A 13621-nucleotide genomic window follows, 5' to 3' on the forward strand; every position below is an offset into this window, starting at 1 on the left:
AAATATAAGGGTCTTTATCTGAGAGATATTTGAAGGAAGATTTGGCATTTGATTAGATATGATGAATAAGAGGAAAACATCAAAGATGGTGCTGAGATTACTTGCTTGGGTGACTGGGTGAAGAGTGAAGCCATTAACTGAAATTGGGAATGTAGTGAAGTAGAGGCGGTGGGAGTTTGATTTTGGGTGTGTGGATTGTGAGGTGCCATGGGACCTTCAGGCAAATATATATAGAAGGCAGTTGGAAAATTGCATCTGGAGATGAGGGGAAAGGCAACAGCTAGAGCAAATCCATGTGGGAGTCCAGGGCATGTAGATCAATATCTTTCTGTTTTGTTTTAACCTGGCTTCATCTGTGTAAATACCTGGGAGCTGTTATAGTCTATTAAGAAAAAAAGTGTTCCATCTCAAAATGCTGTTTACTCTTAGTCCTGTTCCAACTCAGAGAAATCCCTCTTTCATTCTTGGGTATTCTGGTTCGCAAGTGATCAGAAGTTCAGTGTTGTCTTTTAGTCTTCTATCCAGAGATTTGCCATTTCTTCATTAGAGTAGAATTAAACAGACAAGATTATTTGTAAATGTTTACTTACTTCATTCCATCTAAAAAGATAGGGTTCAATTATGGCTGGGTTTCTATAAACCACTGTATCCCTAGGGTCCCAAATTTGGGGCCTAGGAAAGATTTGTGGATTGTCTTGTGTGAGGTAAAATACCAGGAAAATCATTCCTTGAACTAAGGATTCTATAGATTCTAAACACTATAGTTGTAGCTGTGCTGTCTACATGATCAGTATTTCTACTTTAGAATTTTTGAGGTGGAAAAGACAATACAGATCATTTAGTTCAAACCTACCCCTTTCCATAAATTGTACAAATCCAGAAGCTGAGACCACATGAGTTTGGGATTTGACCAAGATCACACAGCTAATGACAGAAAGAGTACTAAACCTGGATTTTTTTTCACTCTACTCTGTGGCTTAAATTTGGCAGAAGGTTTCTTTCTGTCCATGAAACCCTGGATTATGGGTCCACTATTCTTCTGAGCCATTGTTTTCCAGGAAAGAACCTTCTTTTTTTCTTCTACTTTTACTGTTTGTATAGCTCTGAAACAGTTAAGTTTTATTTTTAGACAATTAAGTATATACAACATAAATCCTGCTTTACAGTTTTAGGTATTTTTGACTAAATTTCTGATTTCTATTTTCTTTAAGTTGTGCTACATGCCTGAAAAAGCTTTACTTATTTTGCCCTTTTATTTTTTGTAATAACATGTCCTTATAAGTTTCTAGTTTTCTGCTCTGTGACAGGAAATTGCTCTTTCATTTGAGTCTCTATATCACTGGCTTTTTTTTCAGATATGAAATTGTATTCAAACAGCAGGTGGGAACAGAAGATATGTTCCTAGGATTGACGAGAAAGGATGCGTCAACTGCATGTTGCAAGGATCTAGTGGTAAGCCTCTCCCCCTTCCCCATTTTCCATATGACCATTGTAGTTAAATTGACTGTTATGCAAGGCTGTAAGCCCTTTAAAAATAGTGGTTGCTATGTTTGAGGCACTAGGGGAATAATAGAATAGACTGTTTGTTTAAAATTGGTAAACATGTACAAAATAAAATAAGTTTACACATGTGGATAAGATTTACAAATAAATAGAATCATATGATGTAACACACTATTTCTAGCCTAATAACACCACCCAATCTGCACTGAATTTTCTTTCATCCTAGTTCTGTCCTATTCATACCATCTGATTGGTTATTAATTTCTGATGAGTTGACAGTCAATCAGAATGAAATATTTCCTTCCCTGAATCTGGCTTATCTCTTATATCTGTATCTTTTAATGACTCAGCTTACATTAGGAAATGTAAAAGGGGATTATTTCCCCTTAAACTTTGGATCTGAACTACCAATTTAACACTCTAAAAAGACATCCAATGAAACTGGAGCCCATTATACAGAGTGAAGTAAGCCAGAAAGAAAAACACCAATACAGTATACTAATGCATATATATGGAATTTTAAAAAATGGTAACGATAACCCTATATACAGGTCAGTAGAAGAGACACAGATGTATAGAACAGACTTTTGGACTCTGTGGGAGAAGGCGAGGGTGGGATGATCTGAGAGAATAGCATTGAAACATGTATATTATGAAGTGTGAAACAGATCGCCAGCCCAGGTTGGATGCATGAGACAAGTGCTCAGGGCTAGTGCACTGGGAAGACCAAGAGGGATGGGATGGAGAGGGAGGTGGGAGGGGGGATCGGGATTGGGAACACATGTAAATCCATGGCTGATTCATGTCAATGTATGGCAAAAACCACTACAATTAAAAAAAAAAAAGACATCCAAAATGTTGCTTGGCTCCCTTCTGAATGACGTATAGCAAGTTGGAGAGCATCCTTTGCCAAGCAAAGGATGTTTGTTTCTGGGTAACAATAGCGATACCAGTGATATCAGTGAGACTACCTTACTGGATCTAACAAAGAGTGTGAAATGCAACTCACTTTGGCAATATACACTAGTAATTCTGGTGTTTGGTGCTGGAAGTTTATTTTTTGAGATTAGAGGCTGTGCATCTGTATTTTCCCATCCCTCTCTTAGAATACTCTATGACATAGAATACTGAGGTGCCCATAGGAGATGCTTAATATTTTTCCTTAAGCAACTGGTAAATGGATTCTCTTTTGCATAAATTTCAGGTTTTCTCTTATTAACAAAATCTAAAACATTCAATTGGATCAAATAACATAATGGGAATAGCATCTTTAAGGATCTCAGGAGATTTTTCAAACTCTAATGAGTTAGGTTTCAAGTGATCTTGAAGTAATTAGCCCCAGGGTTTTACCAGTAATATTCAAATTTCTCTCTCTTAAATGACTGTAAGATTATGTTTTTGATGTTTGATATTGTGAATTACTCTAAACTCTAAAGAAATTTTAGGCCTTAAATAAATAAAACTGTTGTGAGCCTTTGCATTTCTCTCATGAAAATTACTACTAGCATTAATAATAAAGGTATTCTGAGTGAAGAATCTTGGAAACTAAATCACACCTCAGAATAGGAGTGTATAGTTTATCTGAAACAGGCATGTACAGAAAAAGACTCGATCTCCCCCTCTAATGATCTTATAATTGATTGGAGAAATAAAACTAGCATAAATTAACTCATTTTATTATTAACAATTATGCTCTGTGTTGATGATTGTAATTTTATCAGGAGTTCAGAAGATTTGGATAAGACACAAACACCTTTGAAGCCAGAGACAAATGAAATATTTGTTCATGCTATGGCACTTCACCACATGTATAGCATTCTTTTTATTCATACATTCAATCTTTAAATACTTACTGAATACTACTGCTTATTACGCACTGTCCTTAAGTATTAGGGATGCAAAGACAAATAATAAACAGTCAATTGCCATCAGGGAATTTACAGTTAAGGGGATGGAAACCTAATAAATCATTGTAGTTCAGTGTGGTAAGTATATATTTAGAGGCATATACCAGGTATGTGGTGACAAAGTAGAAAGGGATCAACGCTGGGTGGATAGGATTTCTCCAGTGGACAACATTCCAAGAAGAGCATTCCAAACAGAAGTAAGAGCACATGGCAAGGTATCCAAGCATGAAATAACATGGCCTATTTGGGTAAGCATTGAGTGTAAGCAAGAATAAAGAATAATTTGGACAGTGGTGTACTGGTAAGCTGTCTCTAAAAAAATTAAAAAAAAACAACAACTGTAGCTTGAATTTTATGACATCCACTGTTATTACTTAACCCCACTGGGAAGGCTCCGACTGCAGAGGTTGATGACCTCATCTCAAATATTTCTTGCACAAATTTTAAGCTTAAGTATTTTAAGCTTAATTTTAAGCTTTAAGTATTTCTGTTAATAATATGGCATTTTCTCAACTCTAAGACATCATCAAATTGTAGATATGCCATTTGTTTAGTAACAAAGGAAAAATAGGTACACTACCACATTAAATATAAACATTGATTATGTGATTCATCCCAATAACAGAAACATAAAAATGTGAGGAAAATAGCACCTTAGAATTAGCTAAATATGATGTTTGGGGCCTGGATCTGATCTCTATGTAACAATCAGACACAGAGACTTTAAGAAGAAGGCCTATGCTAAAGCTGAGGAAGGTACTGGGTTGTCCAAAAAGTTCGTTCGTGTTTTCCATCACATCTTGCAGACAAACCTGAATGAACTTTTTGGCCAACCCAATAATAGGACCATAAACAATCTATTAAAATACAAGGACTGATTTGGGGTTTAAAAATTTTTAAGAACCACCTTTCCTTTACCCTCTCCAGACTCCAAGTAAGAAAGCAAGATTTATGAGTCCTAAATCAAAGAGTGAGTCCTAAACAAAAATCAGAGTTAGGAATATGTATGTTTTCAGCAAACCTTCTATCCTTTCCTTCTAACCACAACCAGAGGGTTCCATTATTCATATTATGCCTGCTGCTCCAATTCTGAGTTTGTAGCTACCAAGCTTCCCTTGCCTTAATCTATATTTAGGCATCTTATTTTTAAATAAAAATTATGTGTATTTAAAGCATATAATATGTTGATTTGATAGACATAGTGAAATGATTCCTACAGTCAAGCTAATTAACATACCATCTCCTTGCCTACCATTTGTGTGTGTGTGTGTGTGTGTGTGTGTGTGTGTGTGGTGAGAGCACCTTAAGTCTACTCTCTTAGCAATTTCCCAGTATTCAACACAGCATTATCAACTATTATTATCATGCTGTACATTAATTTTAGAGCTAGAACTAGGCCAGTGGTTTGCATGTTTGTTTTGTTTTGGGTTGCTAACCCTTTTCTTCGAGCAAAATTCTATGAGAAAGCCAAACATATAAAACAAATACTGCTGCCTTAGCTTAAAAGGTACTATCATCCATGACACAGCTCCTAGGAGAAAAATTTGGGCTCTTTGGAACACAGTTTGAAAGATGTTGATTTAGGATTTCCTCCTTATATTACAGGTGAGAAAATAAGGTCAAGCTTACAAGGTCTCTTATACTAACACAAGAGACTCTAGAGGGCCTTTTCTCCTAGATGGCATGCATGTTTTTCTTTAATCCTCATGAGTAGAATCCTTCTATTTTATTTTATCTTTAATCATATTTTATCTTTTATCTTCTATACTCTCCATTCCTCCCCACAAGACTTCTACTACAATGGATTTGATACATATCATTGAATACATATTTATCATTGTTTTCTGTAATTTTTAAAATTCAACACATACTTATTGAGCATTTACTGTAGGCCAGACACTTGACATACAGTGTTGAACAAAATAGATATAAGGTTCTCCTTCTCTCCAGGTGATTACTGTTAAGAGATCAAACAGTCCATAAGCAGCACAGATTTTCATAGGTCCATCCAATAAGGAAATAAGCCCCAAAGGATATAGTTTATGATTTACACAAATGGCATAAGCAGAATTAGCGTGGTGTCAGATCCCCATGTCCCTTTGCCCCACAGGATGACAGTGAACTATAGGAGCCAGATGACAGGTAACGTGAATAGTGAGACACTCTTGCTGAAGAACCAACTCTAGACTGCAACTAAGCTGTTTTATGGCCTGCATCTACACCCAGGGAAAGGGAGGTGGAAAGTCCTTTGTTGGAACCTCATGACAGCCTCCTGCAAGATAGGGTGCTTCCCACAAAGTAGAAAGACAGATAAGAAACAGCCTTGAGACAGCTCCTCACAAGACTGCCTGTCTTCTCACGCTCCAAGAGAATTACAGGATGTTCTGCCAAGACCTCCGGCAGACTGCAGCTGAGCCTTGCCTACATGGCCTCCGTGAATAGTGGAAGATTGCCAGAGTGCCATAGTGGAGCCATTTCCCTACATTTACAGTCCATAAATAAAAGTTTTTATCCTGATTGTTTTCACTTAACATGATATAATAACAACAAACAATTGATACAATGCTTACTATGTGCCAGGCATTTCCCTAAGAACTTTGCACATAGTTATTCATTAATCTCCACACCAAAACTCGATGAAATAAGTGCTATTATTCCTGTTTTACAAATACAGTTCCTGAAGCACAAGGAAGTTAAGTAACTTGCTTAAAGTCATGCATTTAGACTCTGGCAGAACTACAATTTGAACCTAGGCCCAGCTTGAATTTGATAGACGTGTATGCAAAGTGATCTGGGTACAAAAAAGAGGAAACTCGGGTAGACTTCACAATACAGGTGGCATCTGATGACATTTGAGGGACATAATGGTTTTCCAGGTTGGAAAAGCTGTCTAAGAAGTGTAAATAGGGTGAACAAAGGTGTAGTCCTGTGAAAGTATAATATACAATGTATTTTGAGAACTATTTGTAATGGTCTTCGAACCCCAGAATTCTTTGGCATGGAGTAATAAGACAGAATACCCAGCTTAGAGCTAGTTGTAAAAGTCTTTGAATATCATACCATATGTTACAGACTGAATTTTGTCCCCCTCAATTTGTATCTTGAAACCCTAACTCCCAACGTGATGGTGTTCAGAGATAGAACCTTTGGCAGGTAACTAGGTTTAGATGAGGTCACGTGGGTAGGGCCATCATGATGATATTAGTGCCCTTATATCAGAGACACCAGAGTGCTTTCTCTGCTTGCTTTCTATCCCTGCCATGTGAGCATAATGAAAAGGTAGCCATCTATAAGCCAGAAAGAGCTTTCACCAGAGGCCAATCATGCTGGCATGTCTGGCATATTCAGACTTCCAGTCTATAGTACTGTGTTATGGTAGCCTGAACAGACTCAGATGCCATGAAATTTGGACTTACTGTGGGGTTTAGAGTTCTTAGACATTTTAAAGTGGGTGAGTTAAATGAGTAGATGTATATTTCAGAACAACTCTATTTTGGCAGATTATGGTGGAGAATTTGGTGGAGATTATGGTAAGAGATGAGTGTGAGTTTGGGAGACCGGTGATAGGAAAACCAGATGATAGTCAGTTGCAGTAGTTCAGGTAAGAGAAATAAGAGCCTGGATTATGGCTGTGGGGACAAAGAGGAAAAAATGGTTTCAGTAGACATTTTGGAGATACAGTTGACTCTTGAACAATGTGGAATTTTGGGGTGCCTGCACTCCATACAGTCAAAAATCTAATTCTGACTTTATAGTTGGCCCTCTACATCTGTGAATCTGCACCCATGGATTCAACCAACTGCAGATGTGTAGTCCTGTAGTATGTATTTATTTAAAAAAAAATAAACAGATAAGTGGACCCACACAGTTCAAACTCAATGTTGTTCAAGGATCAATTGTAGTATTTTTGAATTAATTAATTTATGGCTGTGCAAGACCTTTGTTGCCACGTGGGCTTTTTTTTTTTTTAGTAGTTGCAGTGAGCAGGGGCTACTCCTCACTGCAGTGTGCAGGCTTCTCACTTAGGTGGCTTCTCTTGTAGCAGAGTGTCTCTAAGTGGGCAGGCTTCAGTAGTTGTGGCGTGTGGGCTTCGTTGCTCTGCAGCACGTGGGATCTTCCCAGACAGGGATCGAACCTGTGTCTCCTGCATAGGCAGGCAGATTCTTTATCACTGAGCCACCAGGGAAGCTCTGAATTGTAGTATTGATAGTATTTAGAAAGTGGTCGAATGTGATGTGTAAGGGAGAAACAGGAGTCAGATTTCTAGCTTGGGTGACTGGGTGAATGGTGATGGCATTAATCAAGATATGGGAAGATAAAGTGGTTTATACCTGGATAACAGGCTTATGTTTTTTAATTCACATTTGCTCATCTGAATTTTCTACATTTTTTATAACTACTCTGTATTACTTCCGGAATGAGAGTAAACAAAAGGTGGTTTTGTTTGTTTTTTAGGGATTGGGTATGGAGTACAAAAGAAAGAAGACAAAGTTCTAGAACAAAAATATTAAGTTTGGGCTATACTGAGTTTGAAATACAAATATGTATGGAATTCAAAGATAGAGACTAGAGATGTTGATTTTCAGATTGGTGTTTGTTCTCTGTAGGGGTTAAAATATACTACCACAGGCTGCTGGCTTTGCGTCTGGCTTGGAATGAAGTAGAACTGTTTTTAAGTAGTAAGTATGTGTGTTTGGAGAGGGGGAAGTATGGAGGGGGATACTAGGAAACTTGCAGAAATGGGGCTAATTGAAGACAAAATAGATGACCCTTGGGGAGGCTCAACAATCAGAGACAAAGTTCAAACAGACATTGTAAATTCTCAGTCAATTTCCAGGCTAAGTATTGAAAACTGAGATGTTAGCTCAATGAAATGAGGTTGGAATTGTGGCATGGCTTTAGAGATACAAACAATGATGATGGAGAAACCAGGAAACTGTCATAGAAGCAAGGGGAGAAGAATGGGAGCCTGCCTACCCCTGACAAACAGGGATGACTGTGGTACCTGACCTCTTGGGTGCCAGCTGGGGAGTGTGTAAAAGGAATTTTAGGTATTAAAAATGTGTAAGGAGGCCTCCCCATAGGACTGTTGATGGCAGGAATGAGGATGGGTGCAGTGGAGAGGTAGGTCAGTGGATTTCCATCTTCACCCATGGGTGTTTAACAGCACACTATCTCTAAAATCCAAAAATGAATGACTAGGTTTCTTGATTTTCTGCCAGATGGCCCATCATTTGTTCGAGGATCAGGGACAAGCCAGCAGATGGCTTCATACATACTCTTTTTGAGCTGCAATGGATACATAATATTTTGGTGCTCCTACTATAATGGATCTCTATTGATAAAGGAACATGTTGATGTGACTTTAAAAACAAGCCATTAAGCCTATTTTTATTTTTCATTGTCACCTCCTCACTGGGATATGAGCCTTACTCCATCTCTAAATCTAACTGGGAATGGAGAGTCAGGGATAGGATGAGAGTCGGTCACCATCTGGCAGACACAATCAGGAGTCACATGTTTATCACATGTATTCATCTCAGAAAGGGTTAGCAATCATTCTGAGCAAAGTGTCTGCACATCCTCTGAGAAGTCACTTGTTTTTTGAATGGTATGCTTCTCAAATCCCGATTTCTCTCTTAAGGTTAAAACAGTCATTTTCATTTACTTCTTATAAATACATAGATTTGGCTGCTTGATAATGGAATGGATTCTCTTTTTCATTTAAAATTCTGGAGAATGGACACCTTTTTTTCTAGGCTTTCTGATTATGCTAACTGTACTTGATTGGTTATATATCAGACTGTGTGGCAGGGAGAAAGATATTTGAGCTGTAATACAATTCCTCATTATCAGCTCCAGGCAGCACAGTAAACCTTCAATTAAATTTCTAACAGTTCTTAAAGTAATATACATACATTATAGTTAATATCATAATATTTTTCCATAATGATGGTAGGGGGATAAATACCTCCTTAATAGCTAATCTAACTGTATAGACTTAATATATATCTGATGATGGAAATTATATATATTTAAAGTTTTAAATAATACCAAAATTAGTAGAGTTGAAAATAAAAGTCCCCTATAAAACTTCCCTACTGGTCCAGTAGTTAAGACTCCTCACTCCCACTGCAGGGAATGCAAGTTTGATCCTTGGTTAGGGAAGATCGGACAGGCTGCAGTATGTAGTAAAAAAAAAAAAAAAAAATTCCCTGTAATGAGAAAGCTATAGATAGATAGATTGAGAGAGAGGAGGGGGGGAGGGAGTTTGAGATGGGCTTAAGGTCATGGATTAAATAAGGGTGAAAGATGTCCTATATATATTACTTGGTAGCAAAATCAGTAATTTTACATTTTGATTATGTCATTTGGAGGAGGTTTCATCAAATATTTTAATTATATGGTCCAGAATTCTTGAACCAGAACTGGAAGAACCTTCTGAATCCATGCAAGCAGATTCACAGATAGACCATAGAAAATATAAATATTTGAGGGATGGATAAAGGAAAGGAATGGAAACGATATGCAGAGATGGGGAAAACCATAATAGTATCTACTGCTGCAGAGAAGTAAAGCAGGATTAAGAAGTCTTCGGTGATTTTTGAAAGAGAGCAGCTTCAGAGGCATGATAGTGGTTAACACTGGGTTGCAGAAAGCTGAGAAGTGGATAGGAAATGAGAAAGAGAAGGCAGTAAATATAGATTATTCTTTGAGACAGTTTACCAGTGAAAGGGAGGAGAGAGAAGAGATGGGTGGTGAAGAGAAGGCCTGGTTTAGGAATTTCTAAAAGAATACTTTTCAGTTAATGACAGGAATCCATTCACTTACTCATGTAATATTTATTGAGTGGCTACTGTGTGTCATTAGACTTAATGAACAAACCATAAAGAAGTAGTCATGGTACTGGCCCTTAGGGGACTTCTAGAATTGGGTAGGGGCTACTCAGGTGGCTCAGTGGTAAAGAATCTGCCTGCCAGTGCAACAGATGCAAGAGACTCAGGTTTGATCCCTGAGTGGGGAAGATCCCCTGGAGTAGGAAATGGCAACCCACGCCAGTGTTCTTGCCTGGAAAATTCCATGGACAGGGGAACCTGGAGAGGCTGCAGTCCATGGTGTTGGAAGGAGTTGGATATGACTGAGCATGCACACAGAAATGGGTAAAGGCATTTTTGGCTACAGGATGTTATTGACATTTAGTACTCAGGGGCCAGGGATTCTCTAAATCCTGCAATAAGAGGAACAATCCTAAAAAATGAAGAGTTGTCCTAGACAAAATTAGAAAAACAGAGGTTGAAGACATGAGAATGACCACTCAGCAATATTCTACCCTGTTGATTACTCCTTCCTTCTTTTTTTTTGAATACAAAAATATTTATTTTAATAAACTTTATATTTAAAATAGAATTTTAATCTGTCTACTCACAAAACCTAATTCAAAACATGATACATTTATCTCTCTAGCTGATTTGATGTTACTCTCTCACAAACAATACTCAATTTGTAATTGTTTTATATTAAGACTCTGTAACTAAATGAAGTCTATTTTATCAGAAAACATTTCCCTTTAATCTTAAAGAGTGTTTTTTTAAAATGAAGGCACTGACAAGAACTACTTTCAGATGGTACAGAATTTCTTATTTCTTAAAGACTCTGTGGTTGACCACTTTTTCATTAGTTCCCTGTAGCAAGACACTTTCTATTTTATTCTCAACACTTTTTTTCTCTTTAATGACCTCACTCTTCTGGTTTTCCTCCAAAATCTCTGGACATTCCTCATCTCCTTTGCTTCCAGATCACTGGCTCTTCTCCTGCCTGAAGTTCTCTAGGTCTCTGAAAAAGACCTATGTATTATTTCTCTAATATCTTTCTATCTAGTCCCATGGTTTTAAATGCTGTTTATCTGTATAGTCTTAATCTCTTCAATGAGCTTCAGGTTCCTATAACCAAACTCTCACTTGACATCTCCCACTTGTTTAATAGGCCATGCAAACCTAACATGTCCAAAACAGAACTCTTGTCTTCTCCAAGCCTATTTCCTATTGATCTTCCTCATCTCAAGAGAAGACAACATTCACCCAGTTGCACAAGCTAAAAATTTAAACCATTCCTTATTTCTCTTTTCTTTATACCTCATGTGCAATTCATGAACAAGTCTTATCGGCTCTGCTTTCAAAATATATTCTAAATCCATCTAATTGTTATTACCACAACAACTACCATCATCTTTCAAACCACCATCACCTCTCAACTGGACCATTATGATTCTCTCTTGATTCATCTCCCTGTTCCCACTGTTGCTCCTTTGGAAACTTCCCACAGTGTCCAGAAAAATCCTTTTAAAAAGTGTATCACATCACTCCTTCACTCAGAACCCCTGATGGATTCTTATTGCACTTATGACAAACTCCAAATTCTTTATCTTAATCCTTGAGGTCTTAGATTATCTGCCCCTGCATACTCTTCAGTTTCATCTCATGCCACATATTCTTCCTTGTTCATTATGTTCTAGTCACCCTGGCCTTCTTTCTGTTCCTTTAGTATGTCAAGTTATTTCCTGATTCTTGCTGTTCATTCCAGGCAGAAGGCTCTTCCTTCAGTTCAGTTCAGTTCAGTTGCTCAGTCGTGTCCAACTCTTTATGACCCCATGGACTGCAGCATGCCAGGTCTCCCAGCCCATCACCAACTCCTGGAGTTTACTCAAACTTATGTCCATTGAGTTGGTGATGCCATCCAACCATCTATCTCATCCTCTGTTGTCCCCTACTCCACCTGCCTTCAATCTTTCCCAGCATCAGGATCTTTTCAAATGAGTCAGTTCTTCCCATCAAGTGGCCAAAGTATTGGAGTTTCAGCTACAGCATCAGTCCTTCCAATGAATATTCAGGACTGATTTCCTTTAGGATGGACTGGTGGATCTCCTTGCAGTCCAAGGGACTCTCAAGAGTCTTCTCCAACACCACAGTTGAAAAGCATCAATTCTTTGGCACTCAGCTTTCTTCACCATCCAACTCTCACATCCATACATGACTACTGGAAAAACCATAGCTTTGACTAGACAGAACTTTGTTGGCAAAGTTATGTCTCTGCTTTTTAATATGCTGTCTAGGTTGGCCTTAGCTTTTCTTCCAAGGAGTAAGCACCTTTTAATTTCATGGCTGCAGTCACCATCTGTGGTGATTTTGGAGCCCCCCAAAAGTAAACTCTGTCACTGTTTCCACATTCCCTATCTATTTGCCATGAAGTCATGGGACCAGATGCCATGATCTTAGTTTTCTGAATGTTGAGTTTTAAGCCAACTTTTTCACTCTCACCTTTCACTTTCATCAAGAAGCTCTTTAGTTCTTCTTTGCTTTCTGCCATAAGGGTAGTGCCATCTGCATATCTGAGGTTATTGATATTTCTCCTGGCAGTCTTGATTCCAGCTTGTGCTTCATCCAGCCCAGTGTTTCTCATGATATACTCTGCATAGAAGTTAAATAGGCAGAGTGACAGTATATACAGCCTTGACGTACTCCTTTCCCAATTTGGAACCAGTCTGTTGTTCCACGTCCAGTTCTAACTGTTACTTCTTGACCTGCATACAGATTTCTCAGGAGGCAGGTCAGGTGGTGTGGTATTCCCATCTCTTGAAGAATTTTACACAGTTTGTTGTGATCCACACAGTCAAAGGCTTTGGCAGAGTCAATAAAGCAAAAGTAGATATTTTTCTGGAACTCTCTTGCTTTTTCAATGATCCAGTGGATGTTGGCAGTTTGATCTCTGGTTCTTTTGCCTTTTCTAAATCTAGCTTGAACATCTGGAAGTTCATGGATGATGTACTGTTGAAGCCTGTCTTGGAGAATTTTGAGCATTACTTTACTAGCATGTGAGATGAGTGCAATTGTGTGGTAGTTTGAGCATTCTTTGGCATTGGCTTTCTTTTGGATTGGAATGAAAACTGACCTTTTCCAGTCCTGTGGCCACTGCTGAGTTTTCCAAATTTGCTGGCATATTGAGTGCAGCACTTTCACCTCATCATCTTTTAGGATTTGAAATAGCTCAATGGGAATTCCATCACCTCCACTACCTTTGTTCATAGTGATGCTTCCTAAGGCCCACTCAACTTCTCACTCCAGGATGTCTGGCTCTAGGTGAGTGATCATACCATCATGATTACCTGGGTCATGAAGATCTTTTTTGTATAGTTCTTCTGTGTATTCTTGCCACCT

The 13621-nt window shown here is 38.1% G+C and overlaps 1 protein-coding gene across 1 annotated transcript in view; it reads left to right on the top strand.

Annotated features, from left to right (window-relative positions):
• The window catches only part of DNAAF6 (dynein axonemal assembly factor 6), a 44668-nt gene that overhangs the window by 16088 nt on the left and 14959 nt on the right, over positions 1-13621 (top strand). The window contains exon 5 of the mRNA XM_043897559.1: positions 1356-1452. Coding sequence (XP_043753494.1) covers positions 1356-1452 — 97 coding nt within the window. The remainder of the gene's footprint in view (positions 1-1355; positions 1453-13621) is intronic.

This window comes from Cervus elaphus, chromosome X (assembly GCF_910594005.1).
Source record: "Cervus elaphus chromosome X, mCerEla1.1, whole genome shotgun sequence".
Classification (NCBI taxonomy): domain Eukaryota; kingdom Metazoa; phylum Chordata; class Mammalia; order Artiodactyla; family Cervidae; genus Cervus; species Cervus elaphus.